At 35.6% G+C, this 16,007-nt stretch overlaps 1 protein-coding gene across 2 annotated transcripts in view; it reads right to left on the reverse strand.

Moving 5' to 3' along the window:
• GRID2 (glutamate ionotropic receptor delta type subunit 2) overlaps positions 1-16,007 on the reverse strand; it is a 1,614,208-nt gene that overhangs the window by 591,561 nt on the left and 1,006,640 nt on the right. For both annotated transcript variants that reach the window (XM_068975313.1, XM_068975312.1), the window contains 2 exons: positions 11,953-12,126; positions 1,607-1,768 (listed from right to left, as the gene is read on the reverse strand). In XM_068975313.1, coding sequence (XP_068831414.1) covers positions 1,607-1,768; positions 11,953-12,126 — 336 coding nt within the window. The remainder of the gene's footprint in view (positions 1-1,606; positions 1,769-11,952; positions 12,127-16,007) is intronic.

The following is a 16,007-nucleotide window of genomic DNA, read 5'->3' on the forward strand; positions in this document are numbered from 1 at the left end:
AAGTGATTCTTCTGCAAAGAGGATACAGCACCAAGCGGAAAATACAGGCTTTTCTCTACAAGAAACCTATTTTTCCCTCCACGTCCTGGTTTTTGTACATCTAGTTCCCTTTTAATGTTAATTTTAAGATTTTCTCTGGCATCTCTAAACACTTCATATTTCATTTGACTAGCTATTTCTCTTACTATTTCAGGAAAAAAGGCAAATGCTTGCAGTAAGGAAAAGGATGCATAAAATGAAGAATATAAACTTACAAATGACTGTCTCCTTTGTGTAAAGGGTACAGGGGAAATTTGTTTGTTTTATTAATCATTTCATTTTAAATCTGAGAAGCTGTGTGAGACAAATGGAAAATGCCAGCAAGGATGACATGACAAAGAGGCTAATAAACTGCTGGATGCTTGTAACTGTGAGAGGAGCTAAGCAACATAAACTGCCTCCTGGGAACGGAGCGGGTAGCTGAGCTAAAGCAGGTCACAGGCAGGCTAAACACCACACTGACAGTGAAGAAGAATGCCATCAAGTACCCCCAAACAGCTCACAAATGCACCAAAATATTGACGGTTTATGACATATTATTATTGCAAGGCAAATTAAAGATCACATCCTATGTTTTACCATGTATCGTCTAACTGAAAAACACCTAGATCTAGTGCTTATTTTTTTCAGGGGATGATGGTTAGAAAACAAAAATGACTTTCTGTACTTTGTGACAGATACTGAATAATTTGAGCATCTCTGACACTAACGATACAATGAAGGTGAAATAAAATATTTCAATGATTAATTTTGTAATCTGCGGAAAATTTCCTTATGAATAAATAAATCACATAGACGTGATTTTCTGACCTTGAAATTTTTAAATATTTATTTCAATTTTATTTATTTTTGGCTGTGCTGGGTCTTCGTTGCTGTGTGGGTTTCTTTCTACAGTTACGGAGAGCAGGGGTTACTCTCTAGTTGTGGTGTGCTTAGTAGTTGCAGCTCGAGGACTCTAAAGCATGGGTAAAGTAGTGTGGCATGCAGGCTTAACTGCCGCATGGCACATGGGATCCTCCTGAACTATGGAGCGAACCTGTGTCCCCGACATTGCAAGGCAGATTCTTAACCAGTGACCCACTGGGGAAGCCCTTGATTTTTTTTTTAATATTTAATTTATCCATTACACTATTTTGTGCTCTGAATAGGCAGCAATATTAGTGAAGAAAAAAATCCTAAAATATATCTTATCAATGACTTATTGTTTCTCTTTGCATAAAAATTAGGAAGACTGAAATGCTAGACACACGGTTGCCAAGGGGGAAGAGATATGGGAGAGGGATGGATTGGGAATCTGGGATTAGCAGATGTAAACTATTATATATAGGATGGATAGACAACTGAATGACATAGGAAACTATATTCAGTATCCTGTGAGAAACCATAATGGAAAAGATTATTAAAGAAAGAAATGTTTATATGTGTATAACTGTGTCATTTTGCTGTACAGCAGAGATTGGCACAACATTGTAAAGTCGACTATACTTCAATAAAAAAATAAAATTAACAACAATGACAACAAACTAACAGATGAATTTTGAAAAAAGAAATGCTAGTTAGAAGTTACCTTCTTGATGGTCTCCAGCATGGAGCGCCCTCCCTGCCAGGGCTTGGAGTTCTTTCTGATACATGACAGACTAGCCATGCTGTGCCACTTCCGGTCCTCCAGCTTCTTATGAAAAGCGTTAGCAAGCAGAAGCACCGTGTCATATATGTAAAGGTTTGAAATCTGAAAAGACATTAGACAGTAATCATTAGAATCACTGATGCCAACCATCAAGAATAAGGAGAAAAGTATCAGCTCAGTTGCTTCTGTAAATGTCATAGATAGCTGGTTTACTGGGTTATTTGTTAAGCAGAAGGTTTCTTTTTTTTTCATTTCCTGGGCAATTTTGCTATTGAGAATGAAGTCTTGTCTGATTGTATGCCTCAACTGCTTTTTCAGCTTATTTAGGCATGAGAGAGATGATAAAAAAGAGGAATTTCGACAGAGGCAAGGCTGTTAGTGTCAAACCTTAGAAAATCACTGGTCCTTATTTCTTTCTGAGGAAGTAAGGATCTAAGGGTTTAAGATTGGAAGGGAAAATGAATAATACATTTTCTGAAGATGTCAAATTTTTGCATTCTGGTTTTTTAGATGGAGAAATATCAACTTGATTTTACATGGAAGATGAGTGTCATAGGAGCCAGATGTCACCATTTGCCTATATGTTTGTGTCTATGGAGATTCAGTAATGGAAAAGTGAGAGGAAACAGCACCATTCATAAACATTACAATGATCAAGGGTCTATACAAAATTATATACAGGTGCATTGCAATTAACAAGACAAATACCATAAACTGCTGTTTGTGAATGTGTGTTTACATTAATGATTTCTTCTTCTAAGGTAGTCATATTAACTTCCCTCTACATAGATTTTAAAATAAATTATACAAATATTTGATACACTGTATTGCACTCTTACAGTTTGCCAGAATCACTATCCTCACTGTTAATTACCAAAGTTGTCTATTTTTTAAATAATTTAGAAATAACATTTTAAAAATATAGATACCATGAGATATCCAAGGTCAACAACAGTGGTTTAACGTTATATCATTCCCTTTCTGAAGAAAAAAAATCAATATAAAATAAAAAATGAGAACTCAACATAGCTATAAAAAATAAATCCATTTTAAGCATGTAAATCTTCTCAGATATTTAGGAGTCTTGTTATCACATTTTTTCTTGAAAATAAAGGGGACAGTACTTTGATTACCCTTTGCTTATAATTAATCATGAAGGAATCCTATGAAATTTTCTGCCCACATCACAGCATGCTACTAAACTTCAACTATTAGGATGGTGAGAATTTGAGCAACTGTTAATAAGCACTTCCTAACGGTGCCTTTGAATTTTCTAACTAGGTAAATCTTTAACCACTTGTTTTTGTAGATTTTCCTTTAAAGAGACTTTCAACATTCTTATGCACCACATGAAATATCAGTTTGTTCTTTATAAGGAAATATTTGGATATGCCATTCTCATCTTCGCCCCCACCCCACCAGATAATTTCTAGAGAAATGTCTGTAACTGGCAATGAATGAAGAGTAATGCTTGAAGTTAAAAGTAGCTGATAAAATGAACTTCATCTGAATCAGACTGAATACCCAAAAGGTAAATCTAGAAGAAATGTGAAGGATGAATGAGTTGTATCCAAAAGTCTGGGGCACATCTTCTGATATTTCTCAATAATCTACAATAATTTGACCTTTTCTAACCTCCCATGACTCCACTGCCTCAAACTCTCTTGCTCTAAGCAATCCAGCTTTATCTTGTTTCACCCTCCGACTGACTGCTTCAAGTGTGTAGATGAGAGAGTTGTGGGAACATCCTCTGATGTCTCTTTATCTGTCTCTAACTAGTTAACGTCCTCTCGCACTCAATTCATGGGTCACAGGCTGGGTGAATCCTACCCTGACAACTTCTCAGGATTCTCCCCACTGCCAGGCTAGGTGGGCAGTTCTTGTTTTATCTATCGGAACACTCAGTGCATATCTCTATTGAAGCATATCAGAATGCTAAAATTTCTTTTAAATTGCTTTTCACACAGAATATAAGTTCCTTCTGGGTAGGTGCTCATATTGCAATATTTTTGCCTTTTGCACTTTCTGTTCCCCTTATTTTTTATTTCTTCTTGACTTAGCCCAGAGTCTAGCACATATTTGGTTTTTCATAAATAGTTGTCAAAGAAAGAAAGTCAAAGAAAAGAAAGTCTAGTTCAACATCAGTTAGGTTTAACAGAAGTCAAGATGTGAGCGATCTGACAACTGGTGACACTTCTTATGGCATAGTCTCCTTTGCATATCTAGAGGCATGCACTTTAGCATCCATGCTGGACTAAAAGGTCAGTGATTTGTAGTCGATATGTGACAAGTATTTTTGACAAATGACTGCCTCTCTTTGTTTGCTCACATCCCGAGCTGCAGAATCAAAAGGGGGTGATGACATTCTCTGAGCTTTCCATTATCCCTTCTTTTACTTCTTTCTTAGCAAATCCCTATTCTCTTTTGAGGTCTGTGCTCTTTACCGTGGTGCACATTACAGCCCCTCTCTGCCATTACCTACTGACCTCTTGGTCACTTTTTATTCAGATGACCTTTGCTTCTACTCTGGCCATGACAAGCACAAGTGACTATTTATTAGACACAAATGAACAACTCCTCTAACATCTTAAATGTCTGCATCCCACCATTTGACCAATCGTTTCTCTCTATCTGCTCTAACAACATTTGTTTTCTGACTTTACTGAAGCATCAACACCAACCTCCACTACATGCCAACTTTCCGATATCTCACACCTTCTTTGACTTGCTCTGGAACATTCTCCTTCCTTTAGTACTTGATTACTTGGTATAATTTCTAGGCAGCTCCTCATCTCAGCATTCTTCCTCTGTCTTTCTCTTATTTTTCAGTGTTTCTGTTGAAAGTTTAATACTCAGAACTAACTTTATTTGCAGATGTGAACTGACTAGGAGAGATTTGGATAAAATGTTATCTCTCTTGATCTTAACAAAATGCTTCTGACACAGAGACTGAGATAACATTAGAATGGTTTGGAGCAAATATTACTTCTGCTATGTTCAAAACAAGTTTGCCTTCATTTTAACAGCCTTAAACTGTCAAACCATGTCTCATCCATCTAGACATCATGCAACTGACTTTGAATCTACACTTTATATCTATCATATTTTAAGTTTTAGGCATATCATTCAGTGACTTAACAATTTGAATATTGATGATATAAGAAAATATAAGCTTTCTCTTCTAGTTTTATGTCATTTACAAATCTGATAGACGTATTTTATTCATTTTAATTTGTGTAGTTTAAAAATCTTGAAAATACTAGGTCTGAGTGAAGTCAAAGTTGATCAGTCATCTCCAACTGTTTGGGACCCCCTACGACTATACAGTCCATAGAATTCTCCAGGACAGAATACTGGACTGGGTAACATTTCCCTTCTCCAGGGGATCTTCCCAACCCAGGGATCAAAGCCAGGTCTTCTGCATTGCAGGTGGATTCTTTACCAGCTGAGCCACAAGGGAAGCCCTAGGTCCAAAGACAGACTCTTTGGATAACCATAGAGAATTCCTTGCACTTCAAGAGTAGAATATCTATCAGTGTGGTTTTACTATTCCACTAGTTCCATACTTCCCGAACTGAGGGTAAGAGAAACTCTGGTGAAAAGCTGTAAATATTAAAGGTACACAAAGCTACATAATACATCTGGGCCATGTTCTAGGCTTACCAATTTTGCCTGAAGATTTGGAGACAAAACAAAGTAGTTTAGCTGATTACTTTTTGAGATGTTGTTGTTCAATCACTCAGTTGTGTCTGACTCTGTGACCCCACGGACTGCAGCACGTCATGCTTCCCTGTCCTTCACCATCTCCTGGAGCTTGCTCAAACTCACGTCCATTGAGTCGGTGATGCCATCCAACCATCTCATCCTCTGTCATCCTCTTCTTCTCCTTCCTTCAATCTTTTCCAGTATCAGGGTCTTTTCTAATGAGTCAGATCTTCGCATCAGATGGCCAAAATATTGGAGCTTCAGCTTTAGCATCAGTCCTTCCAATTTAGGATTGATTTCCTTTCAGATTGACTGGTTTGATCTCCTTGCAGTCCAAGGGACTCTCTAGAGTCTTCTCCAGCACTCACAGTTCAAAAGCATCAACTCAGCTTTCTTCACAGTCCAACTCTCACATCCATACATGACTACTGGAAAAACCATAGCTATGACTATAGAGACTTTTGCTGGCAAAGTAACGTCTCAGTTTTTTAATATGCTGTCTAGCTTTGTCATAGCTTTTCTTCCAAGGAGCAAGCATCTTCTAATTTCATGGCTGCAGTTACCATCTGCTGTAATTTTGGAGCCCAAGAAAATAAAGTCTCACACTGTTTCCATTGTTTCCCTATCTATTTTCCAGGAAGTGATGGAAGCGGATGCTATGATCTTAGTTTTCTGAATGCTGAGTTTTAAGCCAGCCTTTTCACTCTCCTCCTTCACCTTCATCAAGACGCTTTTTAGTTCCTTTCTGTCATAAGGGTGGTGTCATTTGCATATCTGACGTTACTGATATTTCTCCCAGCAATCTTGATTCAAGATATATTACTTTTAATTTTAAAGAAACTCATATATGGTATAACTTTTAAAGACAATAATAAGAGTATGTTGTGAACTTTTAAAAAAAATCTGAAGCCAAAATGTTTACTATCTTTTGTTCTTCATAGTCTTTGGTGAAAATGTTTGAATGGCATCAATTTATATAGACTTTTTAATGTTTTCCTAAAGGAAATTTTTTCAATGCTACATTAAAATCAACAAAGAATAGAAAGATTTACCACATCATCTAAATCTAAAAAAAAAATATTAAGTAGGCTTTGGTGATGCCTGTTCTTAAGGAAGTCCTATTATCTTGTTTAAAGTTCCTCAAGCCATGTATTTAATAGTATATTCTTCTGGGAGATGGTGAAGGACTGGGAAGCCTGACATGCTGCACTGCATGGGGTCACAAAGAATCGGACAGGACTGAGCAAATGAACAACAGCAATGTATCTGAATATTAATTTTACTGTGTTAAACACTTGTTATCAGAATCTTTCTACCTCCCTTTTGAAAACTGGGACAATATGCCAATGTCTTGTACTTGGGTTCTCTTCCTAAATATTTCTCTAATATTTCTAGATTACAACATTGTGATCAGATCTACAGCTTTATTAACTGCTCTGAGAAATTATTTTTCAGGCCTCATTATAGAACAGTAAGGCATACTCTAACCACCTCCCAACACCTGCTTCTTCTAATCTAATGATTTACTTATCTTTAAATGACTTTTACCCTAATCTTTCCAATTTTAAGGTGGAGAAACAGAAGCAAAAGGATTTGAGTGTTTCTATTTTCTCTCCATTAGCAGCCAAACTAACATTCGTTTTGTGCGTGTGCTCAGTTGTGTCTGGCTCTTCGTGACCCCATGGACTGTAGCCCACCAGGCTCCTCTGTCCACGGGCTTTCCCAGGCAAGTATTCTGGAATAAGTTGCCATTTCCTACTTCAAGGGATTTTCCTGACCCATGGATCGAACTCACATCTCTTGCATCTCTGCATTGGTAGAGGGATTCTTTACCACCATGCCACCTAGGAAGACAACATTAATTTCATCAAGCAGTAAATGGCTTACTTCCTTTTGTTTCATATATTGCTAAAAACTGTTTCTAGCTGAAAGGTATCTTTGACATTTAGTTTGCAACTTCAGCTAATTCTGAATTTTAGTCTTTCTGGCACTAATTTAAAGACTGAGGAAACTTGGCTCTTGTTCTTCCTAAGTATTACTTAGGCTTACCCAGTAGAAGGACAGTTGCTGAAGCTGAAGCTCCAATACCTTGGTCATCTGATCCATAGAACCGACTCATTGCCAAAGACCCTGATGCTGGGAAAGATTGAACGCAGGAGGAGAGGATGAAAGAGGATGAGATGGTTGGATGGCATCACCGATTCAATGGACGTGAGTTTGATCAAATACTGGGAAATGGTGAAGGACAAGGAAGCCTGGCGTGCTGCAGTCCATGGGGTCACAAAGAGTTAGACGACTGAGCAACTGAACAACAGCAAAATATTACTCTCCTTTCTGTGTACTCTCCTTTCTGTGTACTCTCCTTTCTGTATACACTCCTTTCTGTGTACACTCCTTTCTGTGTACTCTCCTTTCTGTGTACACTAAAACATGTAACAGGCCAGAGATCTCTACAGGCTCACCCTCTTCTCTAGATGTGCCCTCTTCTCCTCTGTTGTACAGATTATTGTGACTGCTGGGTTTCTGTTTTCAGAGGTCATAAGAATCATATTTTCATACCTTTTTCTCTGAGTTTTCCTTTAAGTTGGATCCTGCTGATAAGATATATGTCTACCTGTGATCCTTTTTATCTGCACTGCGGACTCCAAGTTGAGAGAGGGTTGTTTCTCCCAGGGAACCCCTTACTCTCAATTTTTAAAGTTCTTTTCTTGTTATTTTCTTTAACTTCAGTGAGATAAAACATACACCAAGGCCAGATTTTTATCAAATGCTCCACTTTTAGTGGAACATTTTAAATTCAAGAGCCCAGCATTTAGGCACTTCATTATATAAGTCTTCACATATAAAAGTTTCTGTCAGTTTTCCTTTTACATATTAAACATTTAGTCAAATTCTATTACATGTAATAGGGATGTTAATACACAATAGATGCACAAAGAAAAGTAATCTTCCAGCTTTCTTCAATCTGTAGCTTTGAGGGGTGTATGAAGAAGGTATGGGGCAGGAGGAGCGCTACTTCCAGCACATCCTTAGTTCATTAGATATGTCTGGGAATACAAAGATAAATAAAATATTTGTTCCCTGGTTTCAAGGAACTCAACTGAATCAGAAGGATTGTGCTGTTAGGCGAATATGCTTTGAAATACTGTGCAGTACCTTGCTGCTTTCCCAATCTGTACATTTCCTACTACCTCTTTCAACAGAAACAGCCTTTAATATCTCATGATTTTCTAAATCAAAGTTCTTTCACATTTCTATTTAAAACTCTATCATTTCCACATCAATTATACTCAGAACCAATTAATATCAAAAGATGGGTCATTAGTAGAAAACTCAAACTTTGTTTAGGATTGAGTGGCTCACTTGACGTCTGTTTTCTTACCGATTACTTTCAAATCCAAATTTTTACAAAGGTGCAAAGCACCATGGTAGGTATGATGGGAAAAAGAAAGAAAGACAAATATTTAATGTGATTTTATGATGCCTAGAGAGAACTTATTCTAAAGGAGCTTAAAAATCTACTAGCAAAGTTTTGTGGGCAATGATTCCAGAACCAGCTGTTGGGTAAATACACACTGCTCATTACAATGGTGGAGAAGGAAATGGCAAACCACTCCAGTATTCTTGCCTAGAAAATCCCATGGACAGAGTAGCCTGGTGGGCTATTGTCTATGGGGTCACACAGAGTCGGACATGACTGAAGCGACTTAGCAGCAGCAGCAGCAGCATTACAATGGTAATAAGTATGAAGAAATGGTTAGATAAATGGCCATTTATCTAAAATATTCAAAGCTGACTAAAATTAGGGAAACTATTATCTTTCAAATAAGGAAGTGGTTTAGCCAAGTCACCTTATTTATCTAGTATTACTATGAATGAACTAGTTCTCCTAGAATTATTTTTCCAGCCTCTTCAAACTGAACATCTCTAAGTACTTAAATATTATTTCTATTAAACATTTGAAGGAATAGGTTTCTAAAATAGATCTTATGTTTTTTCCTACTTATGAAATTGATTGTGACTTTAATCTTTCTTGGTATCTCAGGGTTACTGTTTAAATATTAACTAATAAACTAGCTAAGAAGAGGTGGCAAGAATACACAGAAGAACTGTACAAAAAATATCTTCACGACCCAGATAATCACGATGGTGTGATCACTGATCTAGAGCCAGACATCCTGGAATGTGAAGTCAAGTGGGCCTTAGAAAACATCACTATGAACAAAGCTAGTGGAGGTAATAGAATTCCAGTTGAGCTATTTCAAATCCTGAAAGATGATGCTGTGAAAGTGCTGCATTGAATATGCCAGCAAATTTGGAAAACTCAGCAGTGGCTACAGGACTGCAAAAGCTCAGTTTTCATTCCAATCCCAAAGAAAGGCAATGGCAAAGAATGCTCAAACTACCGCACAATTGCACTCATCTCACATGCTAGGAAAGTAATGCTCAAAATTCTCCAAGCCAGGCTTCAGCAATACGTGAACTGTGAACTTCCTGATGTTCAAGCTGGTTTTAGAATAGGCAGAGGAACCAGAGATCAAATTGCCAACATCCGCTGGATCATGGAAAAAGCAAGAGAGTTCCAAAAAGACATCTATTTGTGCTTTATTGACTATGCCAAAGCCTTTGACTGTGTGGATCACAATTAACTGTGGAAAATTCTGAAAGAGATGGGAATACCAGACCACCGGACCTGCCTCTTGAGAAATCTGTATGCAGGTCAGGAAGCAACAGTTAGAACTGGACATGGAACAACAGACTGGTTCCAAATAGGAAGAGGAGTACATCAAGGCTGTACATTGTCACTCTGCTTATTTAACTTCTATGTAGAATACATCATGAGAAACGCTGGACTGGAAGAAACACAAGCTTGGAATCAAGATTGCCGGGAGAAATATCAATAACCTCAGATATGCAGATGACACCACCCTTATGGCAGAAAGTGAAGAGGAACTAAAAAGCCTCTTGATGAAAGTGAAAGAGGAGGATGAAAAAGTTGGCTTAAAGCTCAACATTCAGAAAACGAAGATCATGGCATCTGGTCCCATCACTTCATGGGAAATAGATGGGGAAACAGTGTCAGACTTTATTTTTGGGGGCTCCAAAATCACTGCAGATGGTGACTGCAGCCATGAAATTAAAAGACGCTTACTCCTTGGAAGAAAAGTTATGACCAACCTAGATAGCATATTCAAAAGCAGAGACATTACTTTGCCAACAAAGGTCCATCTAGTCAAGGCTATGGTTTTTCCTGTGGTCATGTATGGATGCAAGAGTTGGACTGTGAAGAAGGCAGAGCACTGAAGAATTGATGCTTTTGAACTGTGGTGTTGGAGAAGACTCTTGAGAGTCCCTTGGACTGCAAGGAGATCCAACCAGCCCATTCTGAAGGAGATCAGCCCTGGGATTTCTTTGGAAGGAATGATGCTGAAGTTGAAACTCCAGTACTTTGGCCACCTCATGCAAAAAGTTGACTCATTGGAAAAGACTCTGATGCTGGGAGGGATTGAGGGCAGGAGGAGAAGGGAACGACAGAGGATGAGATGGCTGGATGGCATCACTGCCTCGATGGACATGAGTCTGAGTAAACTCCGGGAGTTGGTGATGGACAGAGAGGCCTGGCGTGCTGCGATTCATTGGGTCGCAAAGAGTCGGACACGACTGTGCGACTGAACTGAACTGAACTGAATAAACTAGCTATATACTATAGTGATACACTTGGAACTGTATTATAATGTAGAGTTGTTTTACAGAGAAGGTGCTGCTCTGGTAGGATATTTGAATTAGCATATCTCTTTGATTTCTCTTTTTATGTTTCTTGCATCGTTACAGGTCTTCCTATGCTCTATTCTCGTTGACGTGCCTGCCTTTGGCAAACCTCCTTCAAACTGACATATTGAGATGGCCAGTGCAAAGTGAAATAACACAAAAATTTCTGATAGGAGTTTCCTTAAGAAAAAGAAATAGGATCCAGATGAGTATTAAAAGGGCATTCTTATGTGTAAGCTACAGGGAATTTATGTTATTTTATTCATTTTGCTGCTCAGAGATTATATTCATTTACTTTCAAATTTTTGTTGTATTCTGAATAGCAAAGGTTTCAGCTATCTCCCATCTGAGTTGGATATAACTTTATATAACACTTCTGCATTTTCAGATTTCTAAATATTTTTCTGATGAAGTCCCCTTCCAACCAGAAATTAATCTTTAAAAAGGAATAAGCTTCTATATCCTTGTTATGCCAGAAAAGGGAAACAAATTTATTAGCTTAATAATTTGGAGTTTGGCATTAAGGAGTATCAATCATGAATTCTACCATGAGAAATGCTATTGAACTACTTGCTGAAAAGAGAATAACCTTCACTGATTATATTTTTATCAAATAGATATTTTGCTGCAATGAAATTTAGAACAATCAAAGAAAGATTCTTAGCACTCTTCCCAAGTAGACTTATGAAATTGCTGGACCAAAAATGGAAACATGTAGAATTCTGAATGCAATGCCACCAGAAAATATCTCTCTACAGCTGACCAAAAAAAAAAAAAATCCTTAAAGAAATATCTGGGTGCTTAGAATATACCTCCATATTCTGAGCAAATGGATCCTTTGGATCACACAATGTTGAAGATATTCGATGGTTGCCACGGAAACATCGCTGACTTATATTCTGGGGGACTGGAAATGTCTGTCGAATGATGGTTAACCTTCCAATTGACCTTCTTACAAGTTCCTGTACATCCACATCATTTATTTCCTATAAGATAAGAAATGGAAGAATTAGAAATGTTATAGTACATAACAGAACACAAAACTATTAATGAGTTGTTATCAGGAAATGCTAAGAGATTCTGTTACTGTAAAACATTTGCTTAATGCTTAGCCCATATCCAAGTGAAAACAATACCACATGTTCATTAAAATAATCAACTCATTTGTAGTTGCTGTCTGTGCTTTAAATTATATGCATTTATGTATATAATTAATGAATGCCTAAATAATTTCATATGAAGTGATGGACTTGAATACTTTTTCTTTATAATAAGTTTATAATATGTTGAATACGTCAGAAAACTATGTGTTATCTAAACATTGGAAAAGGTCACAAAGTAAGCTGCTATTACACTTAATTATTCATTAATGGATTTCAAGGTACTTTGACGACCTAGGAAGATAGTTGTAAGAGTTTTATATATATATAAGCAATGAAAAGGGGATTCTTAAATAAGACAGCAGCGAGAGAAAGAGGAGGCATCATTTTTTAAGACTTTTCCCAATTATTTCTTAGAACTATTGGTGTTAACTCATGGACTTGTTTTGATAAGGAATAGATAAAATGCTCATTAACTGCTGAACTGATTTATTAGTATATAATTGTGTTCTTAACATAAAGAAGAAAAAGTCTGTTGATTAATACAAAATAAACTCCAGTGATGTTTATCCAAATTACTACTAGTTTGCATATAAGCCTTTGAGAACACAAAGAAAACCATTTTCTTCTTCCTTTTCCCAGTCACCATCCAACTCTAGACTTAAACTTTAAGATTTGACTCAACTATGGATGTGAAAATAAAAAAAATAAAATAATATTTTTAACATGTATCTGTTCTAATTGGAATTAGAATAGATGTGATTAAATAAATTTTAGTTTTAATGCAGCCTTACTTAGTAGTTTACTTAGCCTTTACAAAGGTAGTTTGTAATTCATGATATCCATCTGAAATCTTTTAAACCGATGAAGTCTTTGTAATTAACATATTATTGTTTTCAATAGATTCTTACAGCAACAGAAATAAAATATTTGACATAGGATACACATTGGATGAAGTGAGTATTTCTCAGGTTTGTTTCAAAGAATTATTACAGAATAATGAAAGAGAAAAAGATTTACAAGTGTAAATTTTCTTTGTCATAGAACATATTAGCTTTAAAATCCATCCTTTATTTATGATCTTTATGAAATAAAGATTTTTCTGAAAATAAAATAACACCTACTATCAGCCATATCTAGTATAAATATACTGGATTTCCAGTCAATTAATGTACCATAAAGATGATTTTTCTCAGTTTAAAATGCCGTTTTTTCCTTTAGTGTATATCATTCACTGATACCAAAATTTCTGTCTGGCAAAAGCAGGTCAGTTTTTAATTCTCTGCCATCTACTCATGAAGTAAAATTAAACAGTGTCTACAGTGTCTATCAACTTCATTTTAGGTCTCAACTTTAAACAGGAAATGTTTAAAATAAATTTTTGTCATTCAATGTTATTACATGTTTAAAAATTTTTAATATTATGCAGATAGGCATCTTGATTTTTAAAAAGCAGTGAAAAATTCTACCACTCTCTCATAATATTGACTAAACTGTGTTATATATGTGGTCTTTTTTCTTTAGCAATATAAGATTTATCAATATTTTGTCAAATACCACTATTTCTACGTGCTCCACCAGTGCTGAACTACAAAAACTTACATTTATTAAGATCCTACTATATTTTGGGAAAAATACTAAGTACTTAACACATTATTTCATTTTCTGCTAAAAACTACATTCTGATTCAGATGTTGTTAATTCTCATTTACAAATAAAGAAGTAGGGAGATTCCAAGTTCTTCATCAACATACCCTTTACTCATAATGAGGTTTTATAAATGTCATCCAAAGACAGTATCTGAAGTAATCATGTAAGGAATCCATTTTCCTTACAGGAATTATTTAGATTAATATTCATGAGCGATAGGAATTAAAACAATAAAGATATATTATTCTAGAATTTAATAGCTTAATGATTCTATAAGGAATGGTAAAGTCATCTATCAGAAGCCAAAGTCTTTGAGAGGACTAGTTTTAAATCCACACAAAAGGATGGTTACCTTTTACAAGTTCTAAAAGCTGAAGTCCTCAGATGTCTAAATGACTAAACTATATCTGAGAAAATGTCAATTTGAATTGAATATATTTTGCCTATTATTATTTGAGGAAGGGAAAAGAAAGTAATTTTCTGGTAGGAAAGAATCTGCCATTCTGAATGAAGCTAACAGACAATCTGTCTCAAAAAATTCACTTGCAGTTTTAGTTTGACACCTGATCTCAAAAATAGTTTGATAGTGATATGAAAACTTGATTAGGTAGCTATTTTATATTTAAAGAACTGCATTCCAGAAGATGCATTTCAAAACTGGTAAATACAATGTTATGTAAACAGTGGAAGTCAAGTGAATATTTAATCTGTTAAGAAATATTTTTAAAAGAAAAAGAAATTGTTAGGTAAACTGCTTTATTAAAATATGAAGCTGTTGCATAATCTATTGGAATCTATGCTGTTCAAATGTTCAGACTTTACAAAATGTTAAAATAATTGATTTTAAAAATAATCATATGAAGAACTAGTTTACCACGCACTCAACTGAGTCCTCTGTACTACCTAAATATGCTACTAAGTTATACAGACATTTCCTGAGTTTGAAGGAATTTAAAGAAAGTAAATTAAAAATTATTTGTCTTTTTTGTATTATTTATTTTAGTGACCATATTTATGAAATAAGAATTAATATTGCAACGAAAAACAAATATGTTTTAGTGTACTTAATTTTTCTCAAGTGTTCTTAAGAGCAAAGCATTCAGCTTCTTTTTTCTCCAAAAATTGCTTACATGGATAATCAAAAATTATCAAGAGTCAAATCAATATATCCAAGAAAAAGATTCTTATTCACTTACTGTGATAGTTTAACATAGAGTGAACTCTGAATGGAGTCAAAGCCAAGGGAGGGGAAAGCTAAAATATCTGGTATGGCTATAACTCCACCAGAAGCAGCCAATTTCCAGAACAAATCTTTTAGGAGAATTGGATCACTCCTGAATCCTTGTAGGATATCAGCTTTAAGCTTAAGTTAATAGAATTCCAGGGAAGGAAAGACTCAAAGTCTATTAGATTGGATGCCAATCTATATTACATAAACTGTTTCAGAATAGGATCCCTTCCTCCTTTCCTATTCTTTTATCTCTTAATATCTAATGAAGTTCTTGGCTTAGAGTAGGTATTCATTAAATGTACTGTCAAATAAAAAATTGAATGAATGGCAAGATTTCAGCAAACCATCTTTGAAAGACAGATCCCTGAAACTTTAAGTAGAGACACTGGGGTGTTTTAATAACTTTATCTATTATAAATAAAGCAGATTTTAGTAATGATATTAAGCAGTGTGCTATGTAGTATAATTTGAAAAGATTATATTTATTGTTGTGTTGCTGGTATGATTATGCTCTCTTAACAAAAAAGATCCTTTGATGCTTCCATAAAGTTTAACAGTAATGTGAAATTATTATACATATACCATGAAACATGGAACAAAACCAACTGCAGACTACAAGTGTGGAAAGAGGAACAGAATGTCAACTTTCTGCTTGACAGATTAGTAGAGAGCAGTTCAATTAATCACTAAACTAGAAAAATGAAAAATATTCATTACACATATTCAAATCTCAACCATAACCACAACTTCTTCACTGCAGAACTAAGCAGTGATTAGCAGAGAATAATGGCTTAAACTAAAAAACTAGTATTTAAATAAGAAGTCAGGACACCAAGGGTCAGGTTTAGTATCATCAGGGAATAGAAGACTACATATAGCATTATGC

This window comes from Capricornis sumatraensis, chromosome 7 (genome assembly GCF_032405125.1).
Source record: "Capricornis sumatraensis isolate serow.1 chromosome 7, serow.2, whole genome shotgun sequence".
NCBI lineage: Eukaryota > Metazoa > Chordata > Mammalia > Artiodactyla > Bovidae > Capricornis > Capricornis sumatraensis.